General features: G+C 39.7%; 1 protein-coding gene across 9 annotated transcripts in view; it reads left to right on the forward strand.

The window, feature by feature from the left end:
- ptpra (protein tyrosine phosphatase receptor type A) overlaps nucleotides 1-19,395 on the forward strand; it is a 351,147-nt gene that overhangs the window by 247,651 nt on the left and 84,101 nt on the right. For all 9 annotated transcript variants that reach the window (XM_069923586.1, XM_069923588.1, XM_069923585.1 and 6 more), the window contains 5 exons: nucleotides 2,033-2,169; nucleotides 7,794-7,884; nucleotides 14,446-14,522; nucleotides 15,790-15,826; nucleotides 17,556-17,653. In XM_069923586.1, the coding sequence (XP_069779687.1) occupies nucleotides 2,033-2,169; nucleotides 7,794-7,884; nucleotides 14,446-14,522; nucleotides 15,790-15,826; nucleotides 17,556-17,653 (440 nt within the window). The remainder of the gene's footprint in view (nucleotides 1-2,032; nucleotides 2,170-7,793; nucleotides 7,885-14,445; nucleotides 14,523-15,789; nucleotides 15,827-17,555; nucleotides 17,654-19,395) is intronic.

Raw genomic sequence — 19,395 nt, forward strand, 5'->3', positions numbered from 1 at the left:
AGGGTGAAATCAGAGCACATGTTCCCAATGATGGGTGAGACTAGGACTAGAGGGCATAGTTTAAGAATACAGGGAAGGCCATTTAAGACAGAAATGAGGAGAAATATTTTTGCCCAGAGAGTTGTGGGTTTGTGGAATACATTGCCACAGAGGGTAGTGGGGTGGATTCGTTGGATAGATTTAAGAGAGAGTTGGATAAGGCTCTTGTGGGCAGGGGAGTTGAGGGTTATGGAGATGCTGGGATTGATTATTGAAAGGGAAAGATCAGCCTTGATCCGATAAATGGCGGTGCTGGCTCGAAGGGCCAATTGCGATGGACAGAGCTGAGTTCACAAAGTGATCTCCCAGTCTGCACCCAGTCTCTCTGATGCAGAGGAGAACACAGTGGGATGCAGTAAATGACCCCTGCAGAATCACAAGTGAAATGTAGCTTTACTTGGACTGTTTGGGGCTCTGAATGGTGCTGAGGGAGGGGGTGTGGGCACAAGTGGAACATCTGCAGTCACAGGGGTAGATACCAAGGGGACAATTGGTAGGGAGGGAGGAGTGGATAAGAGTGTCACTGAGGGAACAGTTGCTGTGGAAAGCAGACAGGTGAGGAGTGGGCATACGTGTCTATGGTGGGATCACATAGTAGGTGGCGGAAATAGCAAGTGGAATCCTGTCCTTGTTGCGCTTGGGTTGGAGGGGGCTAGGGCAGATGTGAGGGTAATAGAGGATATGAAGGCAAGTGCTTAGTTGATGGTGGTAGAAAGAAAGCCATGTTGTTTGAAGGAGGACACCTCTGGCATGGAAGTCGTCATCCTGGGTGTACATGCATCGGAGACGGAGGAATTGAGAGAATGGAATGGAATCCTTAAACAGGACAGGGTGGGAAGAAGTGTAGTCAAGGTAGCAAGGTACTTTCATACTGCCACTGAAAGCCAGAATTTAATCGCCTTTTTTACCGTTTCACTTACCTGTGTGAACATGACCAACATGGGATGGTGGGGTGGGGGGGGGGGGGTGGTCATTTTCATCCTGGTATTTATTCTCCAAGGTAGGTAGTATCAGAGCCGATGCATTTCGCATCGGTTCCAGTGTAAATGTCGCACTGAACTGGTTATACTTGGTTTAATTTGAACACTTCGATCCGACCCGATCCAGCTTTAAACGGGTCATTGACACGCCAATTTACTGGGATCTCATTGTGAAAGTAGGGAGTTGGTGAGTTTATAGAAGATGTCTGTCAAGAGTTTGTCTCCTAAGTTGGAGAGAGAGATTGAGGAAGAGGAGAATGTTGCTAGATATGGACCAAGTGAATTTGAGGTCAGGGTTGAAGTTGGCAGCAAAGTCAACAAGCTCATCATTTATTTGTATCCCCATAGTCTCTCTGTTTGACAGTACACTGCAGTGCCCTCCATTCATTGTGTGTCATAGTTTAACTTCCCAAAACTTTACAGTTGTCTGAGTTAGATGCCATCTACCTTTCCTTTGGCCACTTTCTAACTTGTTTTATATCCAGTGGTAATCTCAGACAATCTTTTCCACTGCCACACCAATGTTGTTTTATTATAGATTAGTCTTTCATCATTTAATCTTCAACTTATAATTAATGTTCTGAAATTTGTAGTATTTTTGGTAATTGTAATTTCTAAATGGGGATATGCCAATTTATTAATTCAATTTGTATTTAAAAAGAAGATAAAAATAGTTTAGTGCATCTCATGTTTGTTAATGAAGTGAAAGTCTGAAGTGGTTGAAAGCCCACTCCAGCAACTTGCCATCCAGTGCCAACTTCAAGAGGCTGCATGAGTGTTGTGCATTCTTGGGGGTGTTTAAGGGAAAATCCTGCACAGTTGTAGAGCATTTTCTACTAAAAGCTTATTTATATGTCTGCGTATTTTTGTACACTTCAACTTGTATTCAAATAATTTCTAGTTTCTGTGACAGTTGTATCATTAAAGAAGTTAAATAGCAGTTTGTTTTGCATGAAAGCCTATACTTTCTTCACCCATCTCCAGTGAATCTGTGCTGTATTATTTTCATTCAGAGCTTCAGAGCATGCCACTGCTTGCAAGATCTCCAAGCACCAACCGAAAGTATCCACCTCTATCCATTGAGAAATTGGAAGAAGAAGCTAATCGCCGAATGGCAGACGACAACAAGCTTTTCAGAGAAGAATTTAATGTAAATTTTTTTTAACTTCATTAATTATAGCTTCTGCACCTGAAATTCTTTTTGTCTGAGTGTTTAGCATTATCTTTTCTCAGTCTTCATGTTTTCTATTTTTGGCATGATCTTTCTCTAAATCCCTTCCTGTGTAGTGTATCTCAATGGGTCTGTCTACAAATTCACCTGCTTCCAAATAATAGCTGCATTGTCAACTTTTTTTTAATCTCTTCTTCCAATCCACATGTACCCAGGAGTACTGTTATTTCCATTGTTACATTAAGGTCTGCATCTGGCTTCTCTCATATGTTCTGTTCATTGCTCAAAGATCTGATTAGGAATTACATATCAGGAACACATACTATGTCCATCTCTTGCTTACTATCACCTCTTGTATTTTCAGCCTTGGCGGTGAGAGTTTGATGATAGAGGCTGTTTTCTTGAGACACTGCCTCTTAAAGATGTCCTTAATGGAGCGAAGACCAATGCCCGTGATGGCACTGACCAAGTTTACAAATCTCTGTAGCTTTTTCCTGTCCTATGCATTGGCACCTCCTTATGAGTCAGTGATTCAATCAATCAGAATGCTCACCACAGTAAACCTATAGAAATTTGCAAAAATCTTTGGTGACGTACCAAATTTCCTCAAACTCCTAACGAAATATAGCTGCTGGCAAGCCTTCTTCATGATTACGTGAACATGATGGCCCCAGGATAGATACTCAGAGATGTTGACACCCAACAATTTGAAGTTCTTTACCCTTTCAATGCTGACCCTACAATGAGGGATTTTTTCATTCTTCTAAGTGAAAGATTTTCGATGCTAGGAATTATTGCATTTCAGCTTGTAGTTTATATATTTGGCTGTAGTATAACCAAAAGCTGAATTAAATTTATTTGCAGGAATATATTTTAACACGATTGCTCTGAGTGAATAGAGTTGTAGTCATACAATATGGATATAGGCCCAATTAAAACATTCCACCTTCCTGCATTTGGCCTATGGTCGGCATAGCAGATAGTGCAACACCTTTACAGCGCCAACAATCAGGCCCAGGCCGGGGTTTGAATCCCTGCTGTCTGTAAGGAGTTTGTTCGTTCTCCCCTTGTCTGTGTGGGTTTTTTTCAGGGGCTCCGGTTTCCTCCCACCATTCAAAATGTACTGGGGTTGTAGGTTAATGTGGTGTAAATCAGGCAGAATAGATTCGTGGGCCAAAATGGCCTGTTACCATGCTGTATGTCTAAATTTGAAAAATTTAAATTAAAAAATTTATATCTCTCTCTAAACCTATCCGATCCATTCAATTGTTTTTTCAAATATCGCATTAATACTTGTCTCAACCACCTCCTCTGTCAGCGTATTCAATGCACTCTCCACCCAATGTGTAAAAAGAAAAAAAACCCTCAGATTCCAGTTAAATCTCTTCCTCCTCACCATAAATCTATTACCTCTAGTTACTATTTCCCCTATTCATGGCAAAAGATTCTCCTTTTACCTGATCTATTCCTTTCATGATTTTGTGTACCTCTATAAAATCACTCTTTATCGTCCTGCATTCAAAGGAATAAGCCCTAGCCTATTCAACCTCTCCTTATTAGCTCAGGCCACCAAATCCTGGCAACATCTTCGTAAATCTTCCCTGCACCCTCTCCAGCTTGACAACAACTTTCCTGTAGCATGGTAACCAAAACTGAATATAGTACAATACTCCAAATGGGGCCTCACAAACGTAGAACCTTACAGCAGTGCCATTGGATAGAAACCTACTTAACAAATAGTAGCAAGGTTAGCATAATGCTGTTGCAGCGCGAGTGACCCAGGTTCTAATCCAGCGCTGTAGGTTTCCTCTGGGTGCTTGGGTTTCCTCCCACCGTTCAAAACATATCAGGGTTGAAGGTCAATTGGGTGTAATTTGGCTTTACGGGCTCTTGGACCGAGAGGGCCTTTTACCGTGCTGTATGTAAAAAAAAATTTAAACCCTCCCTACCTTACACACATAATCCTCATTCTACATTACCTTCATTTCTCTTCTGGATCAGGTTCTGTACCACAAAACTCTTAATTATTTCACCTTTTATTTTGTTGTCCACTGCATTTCATCCTCCCTAATCTGTCACTCCTTGTAAACTCCTCAATCTTCTCAAGTCCTTGCCGATCCCTGGTCTCAGTTGTGTTTCCATTTTGAACACATCTTTGTATCTTCTCGGATGTCCCAAGTTGCTCTCTCAAGTCACTTACTGCATTTTCCTCTGCTTGGAAAAGCAATGTTTTAGCTCCTATACATATTAAATGTTAATTGTTTAACCTTTGGAGCTAGTAGTTTGGCATAGTCCTGATTAGGTATAGACCATAGAACACTACCAGACAGAAACAGTCCCCTTTTGCCCTTCTGGTCTGTGCCAAACCTTTGTTTTGCCTAGTCCCACTGACCTGCACCCAATCCATTGCCCTCCATATCTCTCCTATCCATGTACCTGTCTAAGCTCTCTTAAATGTTAAAGTTGAGCCTGCATTCACCACCTCAGCTGGCAGGTCGTTCCGCTCTCCCGCCACTCTCTGTGTGAAAAGGTTCACTCTCATGTTCCTCCTAAACTTTACCTATTTCACTTTTAACCCATGATCTCTGGTTTGAATCTCACCTACCCTCAGTGGAAAAAGTCTATCTACATTTACTCTGTCTATTCTCCTCATAATTTTAAATATCTCTATCAAATCTCCCCTCATTCTTCTACGCTCCAAGGAATAAAGTCCTAACCTGTTTACCTTTTCCCTGTAACTCAGTCCCTGAAGGCTGGGCAACATCCTAGTAAATCTTCTTTGCACTCTTTGTCTTATTGATTTCTTTACTGTCATTAGGTGACCAAAACTCCATGCAATACACCAAATTTGGCCTCACCAATGTCTTTTATAACTTCCATAACATCCCATCTAACACTTTTATTTATGAAGGCCATTATGCCAAAACCTCTCTTTATAACCCTAACCACTTGTGATGCCAGTTTCAGGTAATGCTGTATCCATATTACCAGCTCTCTCTGTTCTGCCACAATCCTGAGTGCCCTACCATTCACTGTGTTCATCCTTTCTTGGTTTGTCCTTCCAAAATGTATCACCTCATAATTGTTTGGATTAAATTCCATCTACCATGTTTTCAGCTGTTCCAGATCCTTCTGCAAATTTTGAAAATCTTCTTCGCTGTCCACAAAGCCTATAGTCTTCATATCATTTGCAAATTTGCTGATCCAATTTACCACATTATCATCCAGATCATTGATATAGACTACAAACAACAATGGTCTCAGCACCAATCCCTAAGGCACACCACTAGTCACAGTCCTCCAGCCTGAGAACCAATCATTCACCACTACTCTTTGGCTTCTCCCGTCCAGCCATTGTCGAATCCAGTTCACTACTTCACCTTGAATACCTAGCATCTGAACATTCCTGACTAACCTCCCATGTAGGTCTTTGTAATAGGCCTTACTAAAGTCCATGTAGACAACATCCACAGCCTTTCCTTAGTTAATTTTCCTGGTAATCTCCTCATAAATCTCTAAGATTGGTTGAACACAACCTACCACACACAAATCCATGTTGACTATCCCTAATCAATTTCTGGCTATCCAAATAATTGTATAATTGATTTCTTAGAACACCATCCAATAATTTACCTACTGCTGCTCACTGGTCTATTATTTCCATGCTAACTTTTGGAGCCTTTTTTAAACAACTGAACAATATGAGGTACCCTCTAATCCTCAGCCACCACACCCATCACTAAGAACATTTTAAATATTTCTGCAGAGCCCCTGCAATTTCTACACTAGCCTCCTTCAAGATCCAGTGGAATATCTTGTCAGGCCCTGGTGATTTGTTCACCCTTATTTGCTTTAAGGAAACAAGCCCTCCCCCCACCCCCCCCCACCTTTAATCTGTATTGGTTCCATGACCTCACTGCTTGTTTTCCCTACTTCTCACAACTCTGTGCCTGTTTTCGGAGTGAATACTGATGAAAAATAAAATGTTTAAGATCTCCCCCATTTCTTTTGGCTCCATACAAAGCCGATCACTCTGATCTTCAATGGGACCATTTTTTTGTCCTTCACTATCCCTTTGCTCTTAATATACCTGTAGAAACCCTTAGATTTTTCCTTCACATTGTCTGTCAAAACAACCTCGTCTTTTTTTTTGCCTTTCTAATTTCTTTCTTGCATTTTTTATACTCCTCATTTGCTTCATGTTGCGTATACCTGCTATATACCTCTCTCTTCTTCCGAACCAGATCCCCAATATCCCTCGAAAATCAAGGTTCCCTATGCCTACTAACCTTGCCTTTCATCCTGACAGGAACATACAAAGTCTGTACTCTCAAAATTTCACTTTTGAAATTCCTCCAATTACCTAACAAGTCCTTGCCCAAAAACAACCTATCCCAATCCACGCATTCTAGATCCTTTCTCATTTCATCAAGATTACCCTTTTTCCAATTTAAATCTTAACCCGAGACCCAGACCTATCCCTCTCCATAATTAACTTGAAACTAATGGCATTATGATCACTGGACCCAAAATGTTCCCCTCCACATACTTCTGTCACCTGTCCTGTCTCGTTCCCTAATAGGAAATCCAGTATTGCATTCTCTCTATAGAGTTGGTACACTATATATTCATTTAGAAAACTTACCTGAACATACTTGACAAACTCCAAGCCATCCAGCCCTTTTACAGTATGGGAATCCCAGTCAATATGTGGAAAATTAAAATCCCCTACTATCACAACCTTGTGTTTACTGCAGCTGTATGCTATCTCTTTACAGATTTTCTTCTACAATTCTCGTTGGGTGGTCTATAGTACAACCCCATGAGTGTGGTCATATCTTTACATCTTAGATACAGTACTTGATAGCCATTGAGGGGTACATTATGGAAACCTGTTCTATAGGCATGCAAAGGACAACAGACATCCATTTACCCTAACCCATTTTTTAAATTCTTCCCACATTTCCATCAATTACTCCTAAATTCTATCACATACCTCAGACAGAACAAGGGGCAATTTTGAGTGCCCAGTGAATCTACCAATCTGCATTTGTCCATTTGATATTAGAGTATGTTTTGAATGTAACAATTATGTTAATGTGTCATCTGGTTATTATATTGATTTTATTATTATCTTTTGACTTATTGTTGACTTTGGATTATTGCAGTAAAGGTGATCGTTGTATTCACCTCCAGACAACCTCATTCTCCACCTAATGTTCACTTTTCCACCATTTGGCTATTTTAGCAATTGGACAAATATGGGAGGTATCTCGAAAGCCTTGTAGGTACAAGCTTCAGCTTGTATTATTAATTGAAAGTACCTGCCTTTTGACAAAGTTTGTATCCAGGCAAGGTGTTCATATTATAAAATATCCCTTGAGGCAGCATTTCCTCTATGTAAATATCACTTTATTTTGTCTGAAATGCAGTAAACATTTCTTCATGCCAATTCATTACAGACTTAATGTAACAAAATATATATTATTAATTGAATGTTTGAAATATGTGGCAGTAGTTTTGATTCTTCTGTGGTCATTTATTTAGAAATAGGTTATCTTCAGCAATGTACTAATGTGAATTATGTTTCCTTGGCAACACAGGCTCTCCCTGCATGTCCAATTCAGGCCACTTGCGAGGCTGCTTCAAAAGAAGAAAATAAAGAGAAAAATCGATATGTTAACATCCTTCCTTGTATGTAATCAGACCAAATGCAAATAATATTATAGCAATTGATGATTTTTGTTTTTACAATTAACAAAACAATTGTGTGATAGGAATTTTTTGATTTGAATTTGAATTCTTTGAATTGGAAAGTTCTTTCATCACTAACTTTATAGCTTCCTAGCCTAGTTCAACTAAATGAACTGTGGCCTACTTAGAGGAAGATTTGTCCAAGAAATCATTGATAGAGGACTTGCAGTTTGTAAAATAAAATAATTGACACTTAATTTATAATTATAACATTGAAGTTTGATTTGCAAGAAAACCCAAAGAGAAACCAGGCACGCTGAAACAAGAGGTTGTATCAGAAATGTTAAATAGATGATCTGACTTTCCAAAGTCCACACCATTACAGAAACCAGTCTTCTCAAGATTAACACTGGCCATTGATGTGTTGATGGTTTTACTGGATGCAAGCACAAAACTTGCTTTAAATTTTAAAACAACAAATCCTTACATTTCTCACTGAAGCCATATGCAAAGGCTTTTTTCTTTTGGCAACTTGCTTCCCTCCTGTAGAGTTAGAACAAATATGTTCATGGTTGCAGAAAAACTGCTTACCCTCTCATATCTCACAAGAAGGCATAGAATTATATAGCACAGAAACAGCCCCTTTATCCCAACTTGTCTGCCAACGAAATTGTCTACCTCAGTTAACCCCAATTTCCTGTGTTTATGCTTATTCCTCTAAACCTTTTCTATCCATGTTTCTGTCCAAATGTCTTGAAGGTCATAATTATACCTTCCTCAAAAAGTTCTTCTGGCACCTTCTTCCATATGCTCATGACCGGCTGTATGGAGAAAGTACAGATATACAGCACAGTAATGGGCCCTTCTGGCCCATGAGCCCGTAGCGCCCAAATAGCTACAATCCTCTACTTTTTTGAAGGGTGGGAGGAAACCAAAGCACCTGGTGGAAACCTTCACAGGAACATACAAGCTATTTATAGACAGCGACAAATTCAAAGCTGAGTCACTGGTGCTGCATTAGTGTTATGATAACTGCTACGCTAAGCTGGTATGGGGAGCACATAGGAAGTTTGCTGGACGAGATCAGGGCTCCCAGTTGGTATGTTGCCTCTGAGTTGCCAGAGCCAGGGATGTCTGATTGAGTACACAGCATTAACCATATACCATATAACCACTTACAGCACAGAACAGGCCAGTTCGGCCCTACTAGTCCATGCCGTAGCAAATCCCCACCCTCCTAGTCCCACTGACCAGTACCCGGTCCATACCCCTCTAGTCCCCTCCCATCCATGTAACGATCCAGTCTTTCCTTAAATGTTACCAATGATCCCGCCTCGACCACGACTGCCGGAAGCTAATTCCACACCCCCACCACCCTCTGCGTAAAGAAATCTCCCCTCATGTTCCCCTTATAATTTTCCCCCTTTGATCTTAAACCATGTCCTCTAATTTGAATCTCCCCCTTTCTTAATTGAAAAAGCATATCCAAATTTACTCTGTCTGTCCCTTTTAAAATCTTAAACACCTCTATCAAGTCCCCTCTCAATCTTCTACATTCCAGAGAAAAAAGCCCCAGTCTGCACAACCTTTCCCTGTAACTCAGACCCTGAAATCCTGTCAACATTCTCATGAACCTTCTCTGCACTCTCTCTATTTTGTTTATATCTTTCCTATAATTTGGTGACCAAAACTGTACACAGTACTCCAAATTTGGCCTCACCAATGCCTTGTACAATTTCATCATAACCTCCCTACTCTTAAATTCAATACTCCGATTTATGAAGGCCAACATTCCAAATGCCTTCTTCACCACACCATCTACCTGAGTATCAGCCTTGAGGGTACTATTTACCATAACTCCTAAATCCCTTTGTTGCTCTGCACTCCTCAATTGTCTACCATTCTGGAGGGAGAGAGCGAGCAGCCAGATGTCGTGGTCCACGTGGGGACCAATTACATAGATAGAAGTGGGGATGAGGTCCTGAAAAAGAATATATGGAGTTAGGAAAGAAGTTAAAAAGCAGGACCTCGAGGGTGGTAATCTCGGAATTTCTGCCTGTGCCACGCGCTGGAGAGGGTAGGAATAGGAAGACGTGCCAGATGAATGTGTGACTGAAGAGTTGGTGCAGGTTCACATTTGTGGATCATTTGGATCTCTTCTGGGGAAGGTCTGACCTCAACAAAAGGGATGGCTGCACTCGAACTGGAGGGAGACTAATATCCTGGTGGGTAGGTTTGCTCGAGTTAATGGGGAAGATTTAAACTAGTTTGAGAGAGGGTGGGAATCAGAATCTGAATGAGAGTGGAGATTCGGGTGGAAGAACACCTAGATTTGAAGAGAGAGAGAAACCAGAATGTTAAAGTTAATGAATTGTGGGGGGGGGTGATAAAAGTAGATGGTAATCAAACTAGTCTATGTGGGGGACATTTCGCACATGGAAATATAATATTGTAGCCATCAATGAAACTTGGTTGGAGAAGGGGCATGATTGGCAGCTAAATATTCCAGGATTCCATTGTTTTAGGCATGGTAGAACAGGGAGATGAAGGAGTCACATTGCTTGTTAGAGAAAACTTTACAGCGATGCTATGGCAGGATAGATTGGAGGGCTCGTCAAGTGAGGCTATTTTCGGTGGAATTGAGGAATGGGAAAGGCATGAAAACAAATTGGAATGTGTTATAGATCTGAGGGAATTAGAGAAGCAAATTTGTAAGGAGATAGCATATGTGTAAAAAACATAAGGTGGTGATTATAGGAAATTTTAACTGTCCACACATTGACTGGGATGCCCTTACTGTAAAAGGACTGGATGGATTGGAGTTCATCAAATGTGTTCGGAAATTTTTTCTAAATCAATACATAGAAGAACCCATTAGAGAGGGAGCAGGTTTGGATCTCCTATTAGGGAACAAGATAGGTCAGTTGGGGAACGCTTTAGGTCTAGTGATCATAATACTATTAGTTTTATGTTAATAATGGAGAAGAATAGGGCTGGGCCTAAGGTTGAGATTCTTGATTGGAATAAGGCAAACTTTGAGGAACTGCAAAAGGATTTTGAGGGTGTGGATTGGATAATTTATTTTCAGGGAAAGATGTAACAGATAAATGGAGGATATTCAAAGGGGAAATTTTGAGAATACAGAGTTGGTATGTCTCTGTGAGGCTTAAAGGAAAATATAGGCAGCTTTGGTTTTCGAATTGGGAATTTGGTTCAGAGGAAGAGGGACGTGGACGACAGGTATAGACAGCAGGGAATAGATAAGGTGCTTGAGGAAATTAACGAGTGTAAAAGAAATAAATTAGAAAGGCTAAAAGGAGATATGAGGCTGCTTTGGCAGGCAGGGTCAAAATAAATCCAAAGGTTTTCAACAGGTACATTAAAAGTAAAAAAAATAGTGAAGGATAAAATTTGGCCCCTTGAGGATCAGAGGGGTAGGTTATGTGAGAAGTCAGAAGAGATGGGGGCAATTTTAAATGATTTTCTTTCTTCAGTACTCACTGATGAAAAGAATATTGAGTTAGGGAAATATGGTAGTGAAATCATGGATAATATACAGATTAATGAGGAGGTAGTATTGGCTATTTTAAAGAGAATAAAGGAGAATAAATTGCTGGGTCCTGACAAGATATTCCCTAACATCTTGTACAAATAGTGGGGGCTCTGGCAGAAATATTTAAAATATCACTGACCATGGGGGAGGTGCCAGTAGATTGGAGGGTAGTTCATGTTGTTCTGCTGTTTAAAGTAAATGTGATAATTACAGGCCTGTGAGTCTGACGTCAGTGGTGGGTAAATTAATGGAGAGTGTTCTTAGAGAAGGTTTATACAATTATTTGGAAAGACAGGGATTGATTAGGAGTAGTCAACGCAGGTTTGTACGTGGTAGATCATGTTTAAACAATCTTATAGAAATTTTCGAAACGGTTACTAAGAAAGTTGACGAGGGGAAGGCCGTGGATGTTGTCTACATGGACTTTGGTAAGGCTTTTGACAAGATTTTGCCTAAGAGGATAATTAGTAAGGTTCAAGCATTAGGTATTATTGTTGAAGTAGTGAAATGGATTCACAATGGTTGGATGGGAGATGCCAGAGAGTAGTGGTAGAAATAGTTTGTCAAATTGGAGCCATTGACTAGTGGAGTGCCTCAAACATTGGTACTTGAACTATTGTTGTTTGTCATATATATTAATGATCTAGTCCACACATGTCAAACTCAGGCCCGCGGGCCAAATTTGGCCCGTGATATAATTATATTTGGCCCGCAAGATCATATGAAATATGTATTAGAGCTGGCCCGCTGGCCGCCGCGCCAGTATAGCGCATGCACAGCTAACACTAGAAATCCCAGAATGCTTTGCAAATGCATTGGCGCCGGCCCGTCAGCCCGCTAATCGCCCCCACCTCCTCCTCCTCTCTTTACTTTCATTAGCATCTGCGACCTGTCGCCCAACTCACGTGTAATAAACCCCTTACGGAAAATGGCCAAACGAAAGACAGAAAACAGGACCTTTCAAGACGGTGGGAGGCAGACTATATGTTCATCATTTTAAAAGACAAGCCTGTTTGTCATTGAAGCAAGTTGTTATTTTTTTGACTTGTTGGCTTGTGAAAAAAAATACATTTAAAAGGAGCTTAAAGGCTATAGAGAAATATTATTTATTGAATATTTTATTTCTCATTTGTTAATGCTTCTTCTGGAAAGAGTTTAAGCAAAACTATTATTAAACAAGAAAAAGTTTAACATTACATATGTTGAAAGAAGAGAAAACATGCAGATGTTGTTGAAAATTTTCAATAAATATTTAGTTTGGCCCATGACTTAGTCCAAGTTTTTAATTTTGGCCCTCTGTGAATTTGAGTTTTCACCCCTGATCTAGACAATAGGATTGTAAATTGGATTATTAAGTGTGCAGATGATATGCAGTTTGGTGGTGTTGTGGACAGTGAAGAAGATTATCAAAGCTTGCAGTGGGATATAGGACAGTTCGAAGAATGAGCTGAAAGATGGCAGACAGAGTTTAATACTGATAAATGTGAGGTGCTACATTTTGGTAGGACTAATCAGCAAAGATCATCCACGTTAAATGCTAGGTAACTGAGGAGTGCAGTAGAACAAAGGGATTTAGGAATTCTGGTACATAATTCCCTGAAAGTTGAGTCACATGTAGATTGGGTGGTGAAGAAAGCATTTGGTATGTTGGCCTTCATAAATTAGAGTATTGAATACAGGAGTTGGGATGTTGAAGTTGTATAAGTTGAAGTTGTAAGCCAAATTTGGAATATTGTGTGCAATTTTGATCGCTGAATTATAGGAAGGATATAAACAGAATAGAGAGAGTGCAATGGAGATTTATAAGAATGTTGCCAAGGTTTCAACTACAGGGAAAGGTTGACCGGGCTGGTGCTTTATTCCCTGAACCGTAGAAGATTGAGGGGTGATTTGATAGAGGTATTTAAAATTATGAGTGGGACAGATAGAGCAAATGTGGATAGGCTTTTTCCATTGAGAGTGGGGGAGATTAAAACAAGAGGACATGGATTGAGATTTAAGGGGGAAAAGTTTAGGGGAAACATGGGGGAATTTCCTCACTCAGACAGTGGTGGGAGTGTAAAATGAGCTTCCGGCTGAAGTGGAAAAGTTAGATAGGTATATGGCCGAGAAAGATGTGGAGGCTTATGGTTTGGATGCGGGTCAAATGGGACTGGGTGGAAGTAGGTGTTCGGCATAGACTAGAAGGGCCAAACTAGCCTATTTCTGTGTGGTATTTGATATATGTGCAACCCCTTTTGGATCTTTCTCTTCTCACCTTAAATCTATGGCCTCCAGCTTTGAGACCCTTTCATCCTTGGAAAATGACTGTGAGCATTCATTTTATCTATGCCACTCATGGTTTTATAAACCTTTTTATAAGATCACCTCTCAGCTCCCTCTGTTCCATGGAAAAAGTCCCAACCTATCCAGCCTCTCCTTTTCACTCAAATCCTCCAGTTTTGGTAACATTAGGGGGAAAATGTAATAACTGTCATACTTACATATTTCATTCATACTCATTGGATTGTGTTAATGGAGTAAAAAGATTAGGCCCTTGACATATTTCTTCATTTCTCTGAGGTAGTGTATGACATTCAGTTCAGCATTCTTTTCTACCACCCCCATCATATCTTAATTCCCTTAGTGTCCAGAAGCATTGGATGGAGACACCTGAGATGGAGGGAAATATTAGCAGTAAACATTGGTGAGAATTGCCCTTGGTTGTATTCATCACTGACTGTTTTCATCCATTGAAGTTTATAAAACCAAAAGTGCAATGTTTTGACTGTATTGATAACATCAGGCTTCAATCTCTGGGATGACTATGTTGAAGAGGCAAATTTGTTTGTTATTATCGTTAGATTCTTTAAATAATTTAAATTGTTGTCGCCTGAAAGTGCAAATGTTTGAAAAACAGTTTATAAACCAGCTACTGTGTTATTTAAATAATGGGAGATTAGCCATTTTGAAAATTTGTGGCTTTTTGATTCAATTGTATAATATGATTTCCTTGCTTTATCATTTAGATGATCACTCAAGGGTTCATTTGATACCTATAGAAGGTGTTCCAGATTCTGACTTTATCAATGCTTCTTATATAAATGTAAGTTATTGAATCAATTGTACATAAGTTTATTTTAACTTTTAAATTCACAAATATTTTAAAGTTTAATTTTAATTTAGGCATACAGCGCAGTAGCAGGCCATTTTGGACCATGAGCCCCTGCTGCCCAATTGACCTACATCCCCTGGTACATTTTGAACAGTGGGAGAAAACCAGAGCCCTCAGAGAAAACCCATGCAGACACAGGGAGAACGTACAAACTCTTTCCAGACAGTGTGGAATTTTAACCCCGGTCCAGATCACTGGCGTTTGTAAAGGCATTGCTCTAACCATTGTGCCAACAGTGCCCAATATTTCTCTAAAATTTTCACTTTAAAATACAATCATTATTTGTTTTAGGAGAGAATAAAACAGCACAGTAAAGGATGCACAATTAGAACAGAACAATACAGCACAGTACAGACCCTTTGGCCCACCATAGGGACTGCTCCCTCTGTGACTCCCTCGTCCACATCCCTTCCCACTAATCTCCCCCCTTGGTACCTTCCCCTGTGACTGCAGGAAGAGCCACACTTGTGCCAACAGCTCCATCACTCCCATTTGGGGCCCCAAACTGTACTTCTAAGAGAAGCAACAGTTGTGAATCTGCAGAGGTCATCTACTGTACCTGGTGCTCCCATGTGGGGTTCTCTACATCGAAGAGATCACTTTGCTGAGCATCTTCATTCTGTTCTTATCAATATCAGGGATCTCCAGATGGGCAAGAATTTCAATTCTACCACCACCCCCACACTGATATGTCTGTCCAGGGCCTCTTGCACTACCAAACCAAGGCCATTCATAAATTGGAGGAGCAATACCTAATATTCTCTCTGGGCATTCTCCAATCAGACTGCTCAACCACTCCCCTTTCTCCCTTCTTCCCTCTCTCTCTGTTTCTTTTCCTCCAACTCTTCACCCCCTTCCCTATCCATTCACAAAGCTAACCTCCCTTCCCCTGCCTCTGTTGAGCCCTCCCTCCCTTATCCACCTTTTACCTCTTGCCTATGTTCCTCCCCTGTCCCCTACCCTCCAACATTTTATTTAGAGGGCTGCCTACATTTTGCTCACCTTAATGAAGGGCACAAGCCTGAAACGTCACTTATGTATTTTGATCTTTGCTATATAAAGTACACTGTTTGACTTGCTGAGTTTCTCCAGCATTGTGTTTTTACTTCAGTCACAGTGTCTGCAGACTTTGATATTTTACTCTATTTGTAATGAAATATGAATAAACAAATGAGCAAATTAAAACTTTTTTTTAAAGGGTTATCAAGAGAAAAACAAGTTTATAGCAGCACAAGGTAAATAAATATTCAAATATTTTATTGTCAGTGTGTAGTTAATCAATAATCTCTTGCACCTAATTATGTTAATTGAAGTCAAATTGATAAATAACACTTCTACAACAATAATATCCTGACAAGTGTTGTGTGATGCATTTTGAGATGGCAAGCAAGTTAGGATATGGGTAGTAAATGGTAGGATTCTGAGGAGTGTTGATATAAGTTCATAGATGCCAGAAAATAGTGGCATAGGTGGATAAGGAGGTGAACAAGGAATACTTGCTTTCATCGGCCATGGCATAAAATACAAGAGCCAATATGTCATGTTACGATTTTATAAAACACTGGTTAGGCCGCCTCTGGAGTATTGAGTACAGTTTAGTTGCCACATTATAGAGTCTTTATCATACAGCATGGAAACAGGCCCTTTGGTCCAACACGTCCATGCTGACCAAAATGCCTTCTTGAGCTTGTCCCATTTGCCTGCTTTGGTCCATATCCCTCTAAACTTTCCTATCTTTGTACCAGTTTTAATTGTATCCACATCCAACACCTCCATTTACAGCTTGTATAGTAAGGATATAATTGGTGATGGTGCTGAGGGGATTCATCAGGATGTTGCCTGGATTGGAGCATTGCCATTATAAAGAAAGACATTTGGTTTTCCTTGATGAGTTGATGAGATGAGGTGTGTGCATAAATAAATAAATAGGAAGATGATAATATCAAAAGAAGAAGGCATATGTTTAAGGTAAGAGGTCAGTTTAGAGAGGAACAGGAGTGGGGGGGGGGGGTTCTTGTCATATTGAAAGTGATTGATGAAGAGATATTGAAGGTTTAAGAAACATTGAGACAAGCACTTGAATTGCCATAGAATAGAAGACTAGGCATCTAATGTAGCACAATAGGATTATTATGGATACATACAGTCGTCAGCATGAAGATGGTAGATTGAAAGGTCTGTTTAAATGCTGATTATAGATCTATAACAGGAAAACTGTACTTTCTTTGCATCTTTCTCCTGCTAATTTTGGTGTCATTACTTTTTTATAGTTTAATGGAAATACATCATGTATGTAGTTTTTGCTTCATTTAAATTTTTATTTTGTATTTAGACATACCACACTGTAACAGCCCAATTCTACCCTACAAGCCCGTGCCACCTAATTTATACCCCATTAATCTACACCCGTGGTATGCTTTGAAGGGTGGGAGTAAACCGGAGCCCCCGGAGAAAACCCACACAGACATGGGGAGAATATGCAAACTCCTTACAGACAGCTCAGGATTCAAACCCAGGTCCGGTCCCGATCGCTGACACTGTAAAGGTGTGGGGCTAACTGTTATGTAAGCTATGCCACCCTTATTGAACCTTATTGAAGTGGTTGTTGGTATTAGTTGTTCGTGAAAAAGAAGGGAAAAGTAGAAAAGCATACACATAGAAGGAAATAAATTACTATTAGTAATTGTTTAACTGTTCGTAATTTATAGATTGGTTTCGCTGGGTTAAATTATTGAGATAAACTAATTTAGAAAAAGGCTTAAAGTGCCAAACTTTCAGTGTTATGCTGCAAAATAGTGAAAATTTGGTTTGACTGGTTTGTTCTGAGATCAAGATTTGGTTTACAAGGGGAATAGTTTTAATATGGTGTGATTTGCTTTCTCTGTTGTTCAGAAGTTAGAATCCTGCAATATTTGTGAATTTTCACCAAGCAATTTATCTATTATTTCCTCTGATATCTCTTAGGGCCTAAAGAAGAAACTGTGAATGACTTTTGGAGGATGATATGGGAACAAAATACTGCGACAATTGTCATGGTCACAAACCTAAAAGAAAGGAAAGAGGTGATTTTGTTACCTTTGCTTATTGTGGCCATTTGATACCATCCATCAGATAAATATATGTACATTTTCAATATCCATGATGTATGATGGAAGAAATGAAGACCATAGCAATTCTAACCTGTTTCCCTTAGATACATTTTTTAAAATAAAAGTCACCTGCAATCTGTAAGGCAAATAAATGCATCATCATTGCATAGAAATCATTTACTTTTGTATCAGTTCAATGTATAAATGTAAGGACGAACACTTCCAATTAGTTTTGAAGTCTTGTTTTGTCAGTAGAGCATATATCAGAGCAACTAAGGAGAGTGTAAATAGGAAAAGTTGAATTTTTTTTAAAAATTGCAAATCCCCTGCTCTATTCTCTTAAATTCAATGTTTAAGATCAGAAATATATTTAAAAAATTTTGGATGTAATCATTTTCCAGAAGGGTCTGGAATCTGTAAGGCTGTAACGATACCCCGTCTTAAAGAATATTTGATCAAGAAAGTTATTTTGATCACCCTGAAACTATTTACAATTGTTTTGAACTTTTTAAAATTGTAATCCCCTCCCCACTTGGCCTTCACTCCTTCCATCTCCGCTCCTCTACTATTCCTATTTGCCCACCTTATCTGTTCTACTCAGCACTTTATCAGATTCTATAATCTGCAGTGCTTTTTTATTGTATTCACATTACCTCCTAGCCAGAGACTTTCTATGCTCTTTCCTTCCCCTATTTGGCTAAATACTCAAATGGTTAACTTGCAGGTATAGTTAGTAGTAAGGAAGGCTAATGCAATGCTGGTATTACGTATAGTGGATAGAATATAAAAGCAGAGATGTAATGTTCAGTCATTGGTCAGACTATTTATTTGAACTTTTGTGAGCAATTTTTGTCTTCTTAACTAAGGAAAGACATTGGAGAGAGTCCATTCGACATTCACCAAAATGATTCTTGGAATGAAGAGGCTCTGGGACTGTACTTGCTGGAGTTTAGAAGAATGAGGGAAGATCTCATTGAAACCAATTGAATGCTGAAAGAACTGGATAGAGTAGTCATGGGGAGGTTGTATCCCATGGTGGGAATCTCTGGCACCAGAGGACATAGCTCTAGAATATAACAATGTTCCTTTAGAACTGAATGGAGGGGAAATTTCTTTACCCAGAATGTGAGGAATGATTTTCGATCCAGAATCAGATTTGTTATCATGAACATGTGTCACAAATTTGGCAGCAGGATTGTGTAGAACAAAGTGAAAAATTACTGTAAGTTACAATTCCATAAACGGGAGATTTAAAAAAAATAAATGATTAATGAGACGGCAAGAGAAAGTGAGGTGGTGTCCTTAGGATAATTGTCTGTTCAGAAATCTGATGGCAGAGGGGAAGAGGCTGCTTTTGTAATGTTCAGTGTGTCTTCAGGCTCCTGTGCCTCCTTCCTGATGATAGCAGTGAGAAAAGAAGGTCCTTGATGATGGAAGGTGTTTTCTTGAAGTACTATCTCTTAAAGATCTCCCCAATGGAAGGAAGATGGTGCTGGCTGAGTTTACCTCTGAAGCCTGTTCCTGTCTTGTGCGTTGACATTCCATAACAGACAGTGATGCAACCAGTTAGAAGGCTCTCCATGATATAACTAGAAATTTACAAGAATCTCAGCTGACAGACCAAATCTCCTCAAACTCCTAACAAAATCTGTCTTGCATGCCTTCTTCATGATTGCATCAACATGAAGGCTCCAAGATAGGACTTCAGAGATGTT

The sequence above is a fragment of the Narcine bancroftii genome, chromosome 3 (assembly GCF_036971445.1).
Source record: "Narcine bancroftii isolate sNarBan1 chromosome 3, sNarBan1.hap1, whole genome shotgun sequence".
Classification (NCBI taxonomy): Eukaryota; Metazoa; Chordata; class Chondrichthyes; order Torpediniformes; family Narcinidae; genus Narcine; species Narcine bancroftii.